General features: G+C 37.2%; 1 protein-coding gene across 5 annotated transcripts in view; it reads left to right on the top strand.

The window, feature by feature from the left end:
• The window catches only part of SACS (sacsin molecular chaperone), a 66038-nt gene extending 51325 nt beyond the window's left edge, over window positions 1-14713 (top strand). For 4 of the 5 annotated variants that reach the window (XM_054202563.1, XM_054202573.1, XM_054202554.1 and 1 more), the window contains 2 exons: window positions 96-122; window positions 1513-14713. In XM_054202563.1, the coding sequence (XP_054058538.1) occupies window positions 96-122; window positions 1513-13076 (11591 nt within the window). In that variant the 3' untranslated portion in view covers window positions 13077-14713. The remainder of the gene's footprint in view (window positions 1-95; window positions 123-1512) is intronic. The other variant, XM_054202590.1, reaches the window with a different exon arrangement.
• The last annotated feature ends 243 nt before the right edge of the window (window positions 14714-14956 follow it).

Raw genomic sequence — 14956 nt, 5'->3', positions numbered from 1 at the left:
ACTGTATTTTGGTAGTTAATAACTGTTTCTATATTTAGTATGTTAATGTGTAACTCGCAAGATGTTTTCTAAAAATGGCTTTGATTATATTCTAGCCCAACAGCTTCTCTGGGGATTTTCAGGTATGGTTGTTAACCGAAGATGTATTGGTTTGGATTGAAGCTTGATATTTGTGTGAATTTGGTGATGAGCTATTTTCATTACCCTAGCTTTCTTGTAAACAAAACTTGCCAAATCGAGCTGCCAAAAGATAGTTATGAAAAGATAGTTATGAAAGAGCTCTAAATACAGTTGAGAGGAAAATACATATTGATGAAGAAAACCTTGTAGCTATGTTACACAGAAGTGATCAATATTTTATTTTTTTAATACTTTTTTAAAATAAATTCCCATGCTGTAGGAAGATCTCCAGTATGTATATTCCACATGTATAAATTTTAAAGCAGTATTTCTAAAGCTCTGTGCTCAAGTAATGGGATTTAAGCTTAGTTTTTACGTAGATTCTTATCTTGCTGGCTCACTGCTGCAAGTATTTCTCACTTTCACAAGGCTGCTGTGTTTACCTGTGTTTTCTGTTCAGTGGAACTAACAGAATGTGTAGGTCTCTAGGCATGAAGTGAAATGAAAACTATTTTTTTCTGAAGGATGTCTTGCTATAGATTTCCAGCAGAGCAGGGACTGTAGGTTGGATTTAATTGGACTGTTGCTTTTAAGAAAATGGCAGTGCTATGTAGATGGAAGAAACATCTGAAATTCAAATAGATGTCTTGCTTACATTTTTGTCATTGTTTTTGGTGGTGTTGGGAGATAGTGGTATTTTTATATTCTGTACTATTTTCTTACCCCTAGACATTGTGTAGTTCTTAAATTTAAGCTGTCTTAATGATAATTAAGACACGAGTGTTAGCATATATTTCTTTTAGTGAGGACTTTAATAATAAGTATAAAAGTATATACATCTAAACTTAGTTTTAGCAGTCCTTGCACAACTGAGTTTTGTTGCTTATCTGTTTTAGTGTAGGATCATTTGCACCCGAGCTGCTCTTTGCTATATCTAATAAATTATCTTTCAAATCTATTTGCATCTTTGCAATTATAGACAAACAAATAATGGATTAGATTCTAAGTTACTGCTAGGCAGATAGGTCGTGTAAAGAACCAAGCAAAAAATGTTTGAAGCTTCTACTTTGATTGTAAATCCATAGTTGCTATGTATGCCTGAGGACTCTTGTGTCAAACTAACAAATGCGATAACATATTAATCACTTTCAATTTATTTTTATACTAATATGGAACGTATTTGCTTTTAATTAACTCCTAAAAGCAAGGGGAGCTGGTATCTGCAGTTTTATTTAACAGTTTTTTCCACGAAAAGAAAAGGCAGGGCACAAGTTAGGTTTTTTCTATTTTTTTTTTCCTCCTCTTTCTCCCTTCTGCCCTCAACCAAAAGCATTTTGTTATGTAACTCTGCTCTGTGATTTTCATGGCTTTGCACTTTTGCTATAATTTCAGGAAGGCCGTGCACTCAGCTGCAGCTTCTGAACCCAGAAAGATTTGCCCGGCTCATTAAAGAAGTTATGAATAGCACGTGGCCTGGCAGAGACATGGTGGTACAGTGGTTTCCAGGTTTGGAAGACAAAAATCACCCATCAGTTTCCTGGCTTAAGATGGTCTGGAAGAACCTATATATACATTTTTCTGATGACTTGAGTGTGTTTGATGATATGCCGCTTATCCCCAAGACGCTGCTGGAGGAAAACCAAACATCAGTGGAACTGGTTAGACTTAGGAATCCATCACCTATCATTCTGGAAGACGAATCTGAGACTCAGCTCCCAGAATACTTGGCTGATATTATTCCGAAAGTTGGTGGAGTTGTACTTAAGAAGCTAGATACTTCTATCCAGCATCCACTTATAAAAAAATATGTGCATCCACCATTACCAAGTGCTGTTTTACAAATAATGGAAAAAATGTCCTTACAGAAACTATGCAGTCAGGTCGCATCATTCCCGTCGACACATAAAGATGCTCTTAGGGCATTCTTAGCTAGTTTAACTGATGCAAGTGAAAAAGAGAGAAAAATTATTCAGGAATTGCTAATATTTAAAAAAATTGAAGAATCATCTGATGAAAGCGTGCCTGTTTTTACTGCGCTAAAAGGTAGTAAGGTGTTACACCACACTGCCAAAATTCCTCCTGGTCTAAGATTCTCTATTCCAATCATTGACAGCAGCGATGAAGCTACTATTCGCTTAGCTAACCTGCTGAAAATAGAACAGCTAAAGAGCACAGATTGCTTGAAGTTTGTTATACAAGACATAAGAAGTGACTTTTATTCAAGTGACGAAACAACACAGATAATGCAATGGGTTCTTGAAAATCTGACTTTTCTGAAAAATGAGAATACAGACGTGATAGATTGGCTGACATCATTAAAGTTTATTAAGATTTCACAGGAAAAGATAATGTCAGCAAATGAGCTCTTTGATCCTGAGGTAGAACTTCTGCAAAACTTGTTCTATGCTGAGGAGGAAATTTGCTTCCCCCCTGTTATTTTTACATCTTCAGATATTCTTCATTCTCTGAGACAAATAGGCTTGAAAAATGAGGCCAATCTCGAGGAAAGTGATATTATGAGAGTGGCAAATAAAATTGAAAGTTTGCATGCTAACTCTAGCACCGATCATGATTTACTGTTAAGAAAAGCTAGAACTCTCGTGATGGTTTTGAACAAAAACCATACGCTGCTTCACTCATCAGAAACAAAAGCTGCGCTGAAAAAAATAAAATGGATCCCTGCATGTAAGGAAAGACCTCCAAATTATCCAGGGTCCTTAGTTTGGAAAGGAGATCATTGCAATCTGTGTTCACCACCGGAAATGTGTGATGTAGCTCATGCAATTTTAGTTGGTTCCTCAGTTCCCCTTGTGGAAAATGTGCTGTTGGATACTGAAAAAGCCCTCGGCATCCCCACCAAGCCCAGCATAAAAGCAGTCTTAAAACATTTCAAGGTGGTGGTTGATTGGCACAGCTCTAAAACCTTCAGTGATGAGGACTATTATCAATTTCAGCATATCTTGCTTGAGATCTATGGATTTATGCATGATCATCTAGAAGAAGGCAAAGAAGCTTTTAAAGCCCTGAAATTTCCCTGGGTTTGGACAGGTAAAACATTTTGTTCCCTCACACAAGCAGTAATAAAGTCAGTACCTGATCTTGATCTCCAACCTTATCTACATTACGTGCCAAAAACGATGGCAAAGTTTCACCAGTTGTTTATATGTTGTGGTTCAATTGAGCAGTTAACACCAGACCATGTTTCTATGGTCATTCAGAAAATATATCTAAAAAGTGAGCAGTCTCTCTCAGAACAAGAGAGTAAACAAAATCTTCACATTATGCTGAGCATCATTAGGTGGCTGTACAGCAATCAGATCCCTGCAAGTCTGCATACGCCCATGCCACTATACAGTGGAAAAATTCCTTATAAACTTGCAATGAGGCCAATTCATGAGTGCTGCTACTGTGATATCAAAGTTGATGACTTAAACGATTTGCTTGAAGATTCTGTTGAACCAATAATTTTGGTGCATGAAGACATACCAATGAAAACCGCTGAGTGGTTAAATGTCCCATGCCTTAGCACAAGATTGATTAATCCAGAAAATATGGGGTTTGAGCAATCTGGGCAAAGAGAGCCTCTGACTGTAAGAATTAAAAACATTTTGGAAGAATACCCTTCCATTTCAGATATCTTTAAAGAGCTTCTTCAAAATGCTGATGATGCCAATGCAACAGAATGTAATTTCCTGATTGACATGAGAAGAAATATGGATATAAGAGAGAATCTTTTGGATCCAGGAATGGCAGCATGTCATGGTCCAGCTTTGTGGTCATTCAATAATTCTGAATTTTCTGACTCCGATTTCCTAAATATAACTCGATTAGGAGAGTCTTTAAAAAGGAGTGAAGTTGACAAAGTAGGAAAATTTGGACTGGGATTCAATTCTGTCTATCATATCACTGATGTTCCCATTATTTTGAGCCGGGAGTTCATGATTATGTTTGATCCAAATGTTAACCATATCAGTAAGCATATTAGAGATAAATCTAACCCTGGGATCAAAATCAACTGGAGTAAACAACAGAAGAGGCTGCGAAAATTTCCCAATCAGTTTAAGCCATTTATAGGAGTTTTTGGTTGCCAGCTGCCACTGACTGTAGAATCTCCTTACAGCTACAAAGGAACTCTTTTCAGGCTATCCTTTAGAACTCAGCAGGAAGCTAAAGTGAGCGAAGTCAGCAGTGCGTGTTACAATACAGCAGACATTTACTCTCTTGTGGATGAATTTAGCATTTGTGGTCATAGACTGATAATATTTGCCCAGAGTGTAAATTCAATGGTTTTGAAATACTTGAAAATTGAAGCAGATGATCCTGGGGTGGCACAAGATGTTGTCACTATCAAAAAGAATCTGTGTTCTTCCAAAGCCTTGACTGCCCCAAATGTAAGTGTTTTAAAGGAAGCGGCTAAACTCATGAAGGTCTGCAACAGCAGTAATAAAAAGCATCCCACTGAAACACCAAAGTCCTCGTGTATCTTACAGATAGTAGTAGAAGAATTTCACCATGTATTTAGACGGATTGCTGATTTACAGTCTCCCCTTTTCAGAGGTACAGAAGACGATCCAGCTTCTTTCTTTGAAATGGCTAAATCAGGACAGATAAAAAGATCAGCTGATGAATTGCCACAGAAAACAGTAGATTCAACAACATGGCTTATATGTTCTTGCATGGACACTGGAGATGCTTTAAAATTTTCATTACATGAAAGTGGACGAAGACTAGGTCTTGTTCCCTGTGGTGGAGTAGGAGTGTTGCTCTCTGAAACCCAGGATCAAAAGTGGATTGTGAAACCTAATTGCAACAACATAGGTGAAGTATTCTGCTATTTACCTCTACGAATCAAAACAGGCTTACCTCTTCATATAAATGGCTGCTTTGCAGTTACTTCAAATCGGAAAGAGATCTGGAAAACAGACACAAAAGGAAGATGGAATACAGTATTCATGAGGCATGTTATTGTAAAAGCCTACATAGAAGCACTTTGTGTTCTACGTGACATGGCAATCAATGGCGAGCTGGTTGACTACAGTTACTGTGCAGTGTGGCCAGACCCTGATTCAGTTCATGATGATTTTTCTGTTATTTGTCAAGGATTTTATGAAGACATAGCTCACATGAAAAGCAAAGAAGGGATCAAAGTGTTTTCTGATGGTTTCTCTTGGGTTTCCATGAAGAATGTAAGGTTTTTAGATGACTCTATACTGAAACGACCAGATGTTGGACCGTCGGCCTTTAAGATCTTTCTGAAGTACCTTAAAAAAACTGGTTCCAAAAATCTGTGTGCTGTAGATCTCCCGTCCTGGGTAAAGACAGGATTTGAAGAAGCGGGATGCAAATACATATTATTGGAGAACACTTACTCTGAGAAACAGTTCTTTTCTGAGGTATTTTTCCCTAATGTTCAGGAGATTGACGCAGAGCTGCGTGATCCTTTGATGCGTTATGTTCTCAATGAAAAGGTTGAGGAGTTCTCAGGAATTCTTCGTGTTACTCCATGTATTCCCTGTTCATTGGACGGACATCCATTAGTTACACCATCCAGACTGATCCATCCTGAAGGAAGAGTTGCAAAGTTATATGATGCTGAAGATGGAAGATTTCCTTATGGCACCACTCAGGATTATCTTAACCCAGTTATTTTGATTAAACTTGTTCAGTTGGGAATGGCTAAAGATGATATTTTATGGGAAGATCTGATAGAACGTGCAGAGTCAGTAGCCGAAATTAACAAGACTGATCATGCTGCAGCTTGTCTTAGAAGCAGCATTATATTGAGTCTTATTGATGAAAAACTAAAATCTAGGGACCCTAGAGCTAAAGAATTTGCTGCAAAATGTCAAACCATCCCTTTCCTTCCTTTCCTTAGCAAACCAGCGGGCTTCTCACTGCACTGGAAAGGCAGTGATTTTGAGCCTGAAGCAATGTTTTCAGCAACTGATCTTTTCACTGCTGATCATCAAGATACAGTTTGCCTAATGCAACCAATTCTTAATGAGAATTCCCACTCCTTTAAAGGTTGTGGTGCTTTGTCATTAGCTGTCAAAGAATTTTTAGGTTTACTGAAGAAACCAGCTGTTAATTTGGTCATAAATCAGTTAGAAGAAGTTGCGAAGTCATTTGATGGAATCACATTATATCAAGAAAATATCACTAATGCTTGTTACAAATATCTACATGAAGCAATGTTACAGAATGAATCGACAAAAGCTATGATAATTGAACAACTGACAAACTGTAGTTTTATTCTGGTTGAGAATGTGTATGTTGATCCAACAAAAGTGTCTTTTCATTTGAATTTTGAAGCGGCACCCTACCTCTATCAGTTGCCTAATAAATATAAAAATAGTTTCCGTGAGCTATTTGAAAGTGTGGGTGTAAGACAGGCTTTTACAGTTGAAGACTTTGCTGTAGTTCTGGAATTAATAGATCAGGAAAGAGGGACCAAACAACTAACAGAAGACAACTTTCAGCTTTGCAGGAGAATAATTAGTGAAGGAATATGGGGCCTCATTAGAGAGAAGAAGCAGGAATTTTGTGAGAGAAAGTATGGTGAGATTTTGTTACCTGATACTCGTCTTGCACTTCTGCCTGCAAAATCTTTGTGTTACAATGACTGCCCATGGATTAAAGTTAAAGACACAACTGTTAAATATTGTCATGGCGATATTCCAAGAGAAGTTGCAGTAAAGCTTGGAGCAATACCAAAACGCCATAAAGCTTTAGAAAGATACGCATCCAATATCTGCTTTACTACCCTTGGAACAGAATTTGGCCAGAAAGAAAAGTTGACAAGTAGAATTAAAAGCATTCTTAATGCCTACCCTTCAGAAAAAGAAATGCTGAAAGAGCTCCTTCAGAATGCAGATGATGCAAAAGCTACAGAGATCTGTTTTGTGTTTGATCCTAGGCAGCATCCAGCCGATAGAATATTTGATGAGAAATGGGCACCACTTCAAGGACTAGCACTCTGTGTTTACAACAATCAGCCTTTTACAGAAGATGATATTCGAGGGATTCAGAACCTTGGAAAAGGTACAAAAGTAGGAAATCCCTGTAAAACTGGACAATATGGTATAGGTTTCAATTCTGTTTATCACATTACTGATTGCCCTTCTTTCATATCTGGCAACGACATACTTTGTATTTTTGATCCTCATGCTAGATATGCACCAGGTTCAACATCAACCAGTCCTGGCCGTATGTTTAGAGATTTAGATGCAGATTTCAGAACACAGTTCTCAGATGTACTGGACCTCTACTTAGGAAATCACTTTAAACTGGATAATTGCACAATGTTTAGGTTTCCTCTTCGAAATGGAGAAATGGCAAAAGTATCAGAAATTTCCTCAGTTCCATGCTCAGATAGAATGGTCCAGAACCTTTTAGATAAGCTGCGTACAGATGGAGCAGAACTCTTAATGTTTTTGAACCATATGGAAAAAATTTCTATTTGTGAAATAGAAAAAACAACAGGAGCACTGAATGTGTTGTATTCTGTACAAGGCAAAATCACTGATGGAGACAGACTGAAACGAAAGCAATTCCATGCATCTGTAATTGACAGTGTAACTAAAAAAAAGCAGCTAAGTGAAATACCTGTGCAGCAGATTACTTACACAATGGATACTGAAGACTCTGAAGGAAATCTTACAACTTGGTTAATTTGTAACAGGTCGGGCTTTTCTGCCATGGAAAAGGTATCCAAAAGCGTGGTTTCAGCCCACAAGAATGAGGACATTACTCTTTTTCCACGTGGCGGGGTAGCAGCTTGCATTACTCATAATTACAAAAAACCCCACAGAGCGTTCTGTTTCTTACCATTATCATTAGAAACTGGATTGCCTTTTCATGTGAATGGACACTTTGCTCTGGATTCTGCAAGAAGAAATCTGTGGCGTGATGATAACGGCGTTGGAGTAAGAAGTGACTGGAATAGTAGCCTAATGACAGCGCTGATAGCACCGGCCTATGTTGAACTGCTGATTCAGCTGAAGAAACGGTATTTTCCAGGCACTGATCCTACGGTATCAGTGCTGCAAAGCACACCTGTTCATGTTGTGAAAGACACTTTAAAAAAATTTTTATCCTTTTTTCCAGTTAATAGACTTGATATTCAGCCAGATTGGTATTGTTTAGTGAAAGCAGTTTACAGTTGCATTTATGAAGATCTGAAGCGCCTTTTACCTGTCATGCGAGCTCCAAATATTGATGGTTCTGATTTGCATTCTGCTGTTATCATCACATGGGTTAACATGTCTACTGTGAACAAGGGCAGGCCATTCTTTGACAATTTACTACAAGATGAATTGCAACATCTCAAAAATACAGAATACAACATCACAACGCGGAAGACAGTGGCTGAGAATGTCTACAGACTGAAGCATTTACTCTTAGAAATTGGATTTAATTTGGTATATAACTGTGATGAAACTGCAAATCTTTACCACTGTTTGGTAGATGCAGATATTCCTGTCACCTATGTGACACCTGCTGATGTCCGATCATTTTTGATGACATTTTCTTTTCCAGACTCTAACTGCCACATTGGAAAGTTACCCTGTCGTCTTCAGCAGACAAATTTGAAACTCTTCCATAGTCTCAAACTTCTGGTTGACTACTGTTTTAAAGATGTGGAAGAAAGTGAAATCCAAATTGAGGGCTTGCCACTCCTTATTACTCTTGACAATGTTTTGCAGATTTTTGACTCGAAGCGACCAAAGTTCTTAACAACATACCATGAACTGATTCCATCTCGTAAGGATCTCTTTATGAACACGTTGTATTTGAGATACAACAATATTTTACTTAGCAGTGAAGTAGCGAAAGTCTTTGATATCAGAAGTTTTGCTGAATTGTTATCATCTGTGTTGCCTAGAGAATATAAAACTAGAAATTGTATGAAATGGAAGGAAAACTTCGCAAGTGAATCTTGGCTAAAAAATGCCTGGCATTTTATTAGTGAGTCTATAAACATTAAGGAAGAGCAAGAAGATACGCAAGCAAAATTCGATGATGTTGTTGAAACTTTGAAGGACTGGACTCTGCTCCCAGGTGTGAGGTTTACTGTCTCAGCTAATCATCTTGTTGTGCCAGAGTGTGATGTTCTGCTGCCTCTCAGTATTATGCATATAGCTGTTTTTCCAAATGCTCAGAGTGATAAAGTCTTTCATGCTTTAATGAAAACAGGCTGTATTCAGCTGGCATTGAACAAAATCTGCTCCAAAGACAGTGCTTTAGTGCCTTTGTTGTCAGGATGTACAGCAAATATAGATAATCCTTCAAGCATTCTGAAAGCCATACAATATATGGTACAGACATCAACTTTCAGGACTGAAAAGTTAGCAGAAAGTGACTTTGAGGCTCTCTTAATGTACTTCAATTGCAATTTATGTCATTTGACATCTCAGGATGACATTAAAATTTTAAAGTCTCTTCCATGTTATAAATCGATTAGTGGCCGATACATCAGCATTTCAAAATACGGGACGTGTTACGTACTCACAAAAAGCATCCCATCAGTAGAAGTAGACAGATGGACACAGTCAACTTCATCAGCTTTTCTTGAAGAGAAGGTTCATTTGACAGACTTGTATACTGTGCTTGGCTGTGTCTCTGTGGATGATCTTGAAGTGTACTTGAAACATCTTTTGCCAAAAATTGAAAATCTGTCTTACGATGCAAAATTAGAACACTTGATCTACTTAAAGAATAGGCTAACTAGCATTGAAGAAGCTTCAGAAATGAAAGAACAGCTGTTTGAAAAGCTTGAAAGCATTTTGATCATTCACGATGCAAGCAATAGATTAAAACCTGCAAAATATTTTTATGACAGGACTGTAAAAGTCTTTGAAGTTATGCTTGCTGAAAAATTCTTTATACCTCAGGATTTTTTCAAGAAACTAGAGCAACTTACAAAACCGAAAAACCAAGCTGCATTCCTTCCATCGTGGGTAACTTTTCTACGACATATCGGATTGAAATTCATCATTTCACAGCAACAGTTATTACAGTTTGCTAAGGAGATCAGCATGCGAGCGAATACAGAAAACTGGTCTAAAGAAACACTACAGAATACTGTTGATGTCCTCCTTCATCACATATTTCAAGAAAGAACTGACCTTTTGTCAGGAAATTTTCTGAAAGAATTGTCATTAATTCCTTTTCTGTGCCCTGAACGAGCTCCAGCAGAATTTGTTAGATTTCACCCTCAGTATCAAGAAGTTAATGGGACGCTTCCTCTTATACGATTCAACGGGGCACAGGTGAATCCTAAATTCAAACAGACTGATGTGTTGCAGTTGCTGTGGACTTCATGTCCCATTCTTCCTGAGAAAGCAACACCTTTAAACATCAAAGAGCAAGAGGGAAGTAGTCTTGGTGCGCAAGAACAACTCGAGCAAGTTTTAACTATGCTGAATGTTAATTTGGACCCTCCCCTGGACAAAGTTATCAATAACTGCAGGAACATATGCAATATAACAACTTTGGATGAGGACATGGTGAAAACTAGGGCCAAGGTCCTAAGAAGCATTTACGAATTTCTTAGTACAGAGAAAAGGGAATTCCGCTTTCAGCTTCGAGGAGTTTCTTTTGTAATGGTGGAAGAAGGTTGGAAGCTCCTTAAGCCTGAGGAGGTGGTAATAAACCTTGAGTATGAATCTGATTTTAAACCTTATCTTTACAAACTTCCTTTAGAACTTGGTACTTTCCATCAGTTATTTAAACATTTGGGTACTGAAGATATTATTTCAACAAAGCAGTATGTTGAAGTTCTAGGTCGCATATTCAAGAACTCTGAAGGAAAGCAATTGGATCCTAATGAAATGCGCACAGTTAAAAGAGTAGTTTCTGGCCTGTTCAAAAGTCTTCAGAATGATTCTGTCAAGGTTAGGAATGACCTTGAGAATATGAGGGATTTTCCCCTTTACCTTCCGAGTCAAGATGGTAGGTTGGTGAAGTCTAGTATCTTAGTTTTTGACGATGCACCTCACTACAAAAGCAGAATCCAGGGTAACATTGGTGTGCAAATGCTTGTTGATCTTAGCCAGTGTTACTTAGGCAAAGACCATGGTTTTCACACTAAATTGATAATGTTATTCCCTCAGAAACTGAGGCCTCGCTTACTTAGCAGTATTCTTGAAGAACAATTGGATGAAGAGTCTCCCAAAATTTGTCAGTTTGGAGCATTATGTTCTTTGCAGGGAAGGTTACAGTTACTGTTGTCCTCGGAACAATTCATCACGGGACTCATTAGGATTATGAAGCATGAAAATGACAATGCTTTTTTAGCTAATGAAGAAAAAGCAGTAAGACTTTGCAAAGCTTTGCGAGAAGGTTTGAAAGTTTCCTGTTTTGAGAAGCTGCAAACGACATTAAGAGTTAAAGGTTTTGCTCCTATTCCCCACAGCAAAAGCGAAACATTTGCTTTCCTGAAGAGATACGGAAATGCAGTAATATTGCTTTACATACAGCATTCTGACAGCAAAGACATAAATTTCCTGTTGGCGTTAGCCATGACCTTAAAATCTGCAACTGACAACCTGATTTCTGATACCTCGTACTTAATTGCCATGCTGGGTTGTAATGATATTTACCGGATCAGTGAGAAGCTTGACAGTTTAGGAGTGAAGTACGACTCTTCTGAGCCATCAAAACTTGAACTACCAACACCTGGCACTCCTATACCGGCTGAAATTCACTATACGCTGCTTATGGATCCAATGAATGTATTTTACCCTGGTGAATATGTTGGTTACCTTGTTGATGCTGAAGGTGGTGATATATATGGATCATATCAACCAACTTACACCTATGCAATCATTGTGCAAGAAGTAGAAAGGGAAGATGATGAAAGTCCCGGTTTTCTAGGGAAGATTTACCAGATTGATATTGGATATAGTGAATATAAAATAGTGAGCTCTCTTGACTTGTACAAATTTTCAAGACCGGAGGAAAGTTCTCAAAGCAGGGATAGCACACCTTCTACCCCAACCAGTCCTACAGAATTTCCAGCACATGGACCGAGGTCTATTCCACCTCTCTTTGCTGGTAGAGAGAGCCACAAGACAATGTCCTCAAAACATCATTCTCCAAAAAAGATAAAGTCAAACTCATTGCCAGAAATATTAAGAGAAGTAACATCTGTGATTGAACAGGCTTGGAAGCTTCCAGAATCTGAAAGAAAAAAGATTATTAGGAGGCTGTATCTTAAATGGCACCCAGATAAAAATGCAGAGAATCTTGATATAGCTAATGAAGTTTTCAAACATTTACAGAATGAGATTAACAGGCTAGAAAAACAGGCCTTTATGGATCAAAATATGGACAGAGCCTCAAGAAGACCATTTTCATCCTCTGCTTCTCGATTTCAGTCAGATAAATTTTCGTTTCAGAGATTTTATACTTCATGGAATCAAGAAGCAACAAGCCACAAATCTGAAAGGCAACAGTATAAAGAAAAGTGTCCATCTTCCACGGGGCCATCATCTCACTCGCAACGCTTTTTTGTCCCACCTACGTTCAGGTCTGTTGGCAATCCTGTAGAGGCACGTCGATGGCTTAGGCAGGCCCGAGCTAACTTTTCAGCTGCAAGAAACGACCTTCATAAAAATGCCAATGAGTGGGTATGCTTTAAATGCTACCTTTCTACTAAACTAGCCTTGATTGCAGCTGACTACGCTGTGAAGGGCAAATCAGACAAAGATGTAAAACCAGCAGCCCTTGCACAAAAAATAGAGGAATATAGTCAGCAACTTGAAGGGCTTACAAATGATGTTCAGACATTGGAAGCTTATGGAGTAGACAGCTTAAAAACTAGGTATCCTGACTTACTTCCTTTTCCGCAGATTCCCAATGATAGGTTTACTTCAGAAGTTGCGATGAGAGTGATGGAATGTACTGCTTGTATCATAATAAAACTCGAGAACTTTATACAACAAAAAGTCTAAGTGATTTGAAGAGGTTAGGCAACCGTTTTGTCAAGAGCGTAGGTATTTCATGTGACGGGATACAAATGCGATTGTGCAGATCACCAGACGTCCAAGAGGTTGCACATTGCCAAGCAGTTCAGAAGCATAGTGCACAAAGGTGGAGGGTACCGAAGTACTTAGAACTGAAATTTATTTAAACAGGAGTTTTTTTTTTAACTGAGCCTGCTGTATAAGCAAACTGTAAAACCTGAATATTTTTTAAAATTTGCAAGGAAACTGAGCTGCAAAAATTAGCTGTATATACAATATTGTAATTAATTGGCATATTATTAAACTGCACTTTATATAACCAAAGCTTAGCTTTCTGTTAGATGAAGCCTGTAATTATAACTCCTTATTAGATTTTTATTTCATTTAATATAATGTTTCCAAAATGGTAATGTCAGCTTTCAGTGTAATAATCTTAAGACTGGACATACTATGAAATGGGAAGGAAGGTGGGATGCAAATTAAAATAACTTTGGAGGTACTGCTCCAAGGCATTTCTGTAGTCTTTTGTGTTCTGTGGACGTTTGTGTCACTCAAAGTAATACTCTTATCAGCTGGATCTGATTATAAATTTGCTGCAGCATCACATTGTGAACATTTAAAGGATTGTTTAGTACCTCTGAACTGGTACAATTATTTTAATGCTGAATAATGATACTTGATTAAACATGCAACTTCATGTCATGCATTGATTGCATTTACTTTATTATAAAATAATTAAGTATTTAATTTACTTTTTTTCTAGAGCCTGTCATCTTTTGTTTAATGAAAAATGCATGTGGATGATATAAAATTGGTGAACATTATTATATGGTGTTTGATGATTTTTTTTTTTTTTTTTGAACACCAAACTCAGTTTTTGGATGTCTAAATGTTTTGAGTTTCCTTTTCTCTTTCCTGTGTGTGTGCCTTTGTGTGTGTACATATATATATATATATTTTTCCACAAACAAACATTGATAATAGTACAATTCAGTAACCCATTTTTGGTGTACACTGAACACTGGTTTTTGTTACATGTTTAAAGGTGCTGCAATGTAATGCTCTTTATTTTGTTGTTCACTACAGCCCTAGAGAAGTCTGATTTTTAGTTCACACTCTTTTCTTTTATAGTTTGTAATACTTTTGGTAATGTCATGCAATATGTTCAATGTTAGCTATTTGTAAAAAAAAAAATAAAAAAATAATAAAAAAAAATTAAAAAAAATATGGGAGGATAATGCTAAATGGAAGGATTTTTCTTTGCTGGATCAGCCACATTTAACATAAATGTTAAACATTTTCCAGTGACATGCTATTACAGTTGTTTACTTGACAGCACAGTGAATCTGTAATTTAACCTACAGAATACAAAGGATAATAAACAACAATGAGCTTGCAGGGCTGATAAAGCTGCCATAGTGTTGTAATCCAAAAATAAAAAATCATGGTGAAGGCTTCTCCAGTTTTGTGCAAATTATAAAGGGCTTGTTCTCTTCTGAAAAATCTTGCAAATTGTAGTGGGAAGAAACGTGATGTTTGGAAAACGATACTGCTTCTGATTGTGAAGCCCTATTATTTCTGCTATTAAGTGCCATAATTTTAATAAAGAAAAATGCAAACATGTATTTCAGTCTGATGTGTTTTGGTTTTATAAAGTAGACTAAATTTACCTGTTATTTCATGCTTTCTTTTATATAGGTCAATACGCAACTTCTTTTCAATTAGTTCTAAATAATTGCACCAATATTAAAATACTATTGAAAAGGAAAAATGCTTTTTTCTTGCAATGATAAATGTTTGCAGTTTTCTCAAAGAAATTGTACATTTTGCTGAATTTTGCAATAAATAGCATGTAAGCAAAACACAAA

The sequence above is a fragment of the Rissa tridactyla genome, chromosome 1, assembly GCF_028500815.1.
Source record: "Rissa tridactyla isolate bRisTri1 chromosome 1, bRisTri1.patW.cur.20221130, whole genome shotgun sequence".
NCBI lineage: Eukaryota > Metazoa > Chordata > Aves > Charadriiformes > Laridae > Rissa > Rissa tridactyla.
Note: the sequence above shows the minus strand (reverse complement) of the source record. Positions and strands in the feature narration are given on the sequence as shown.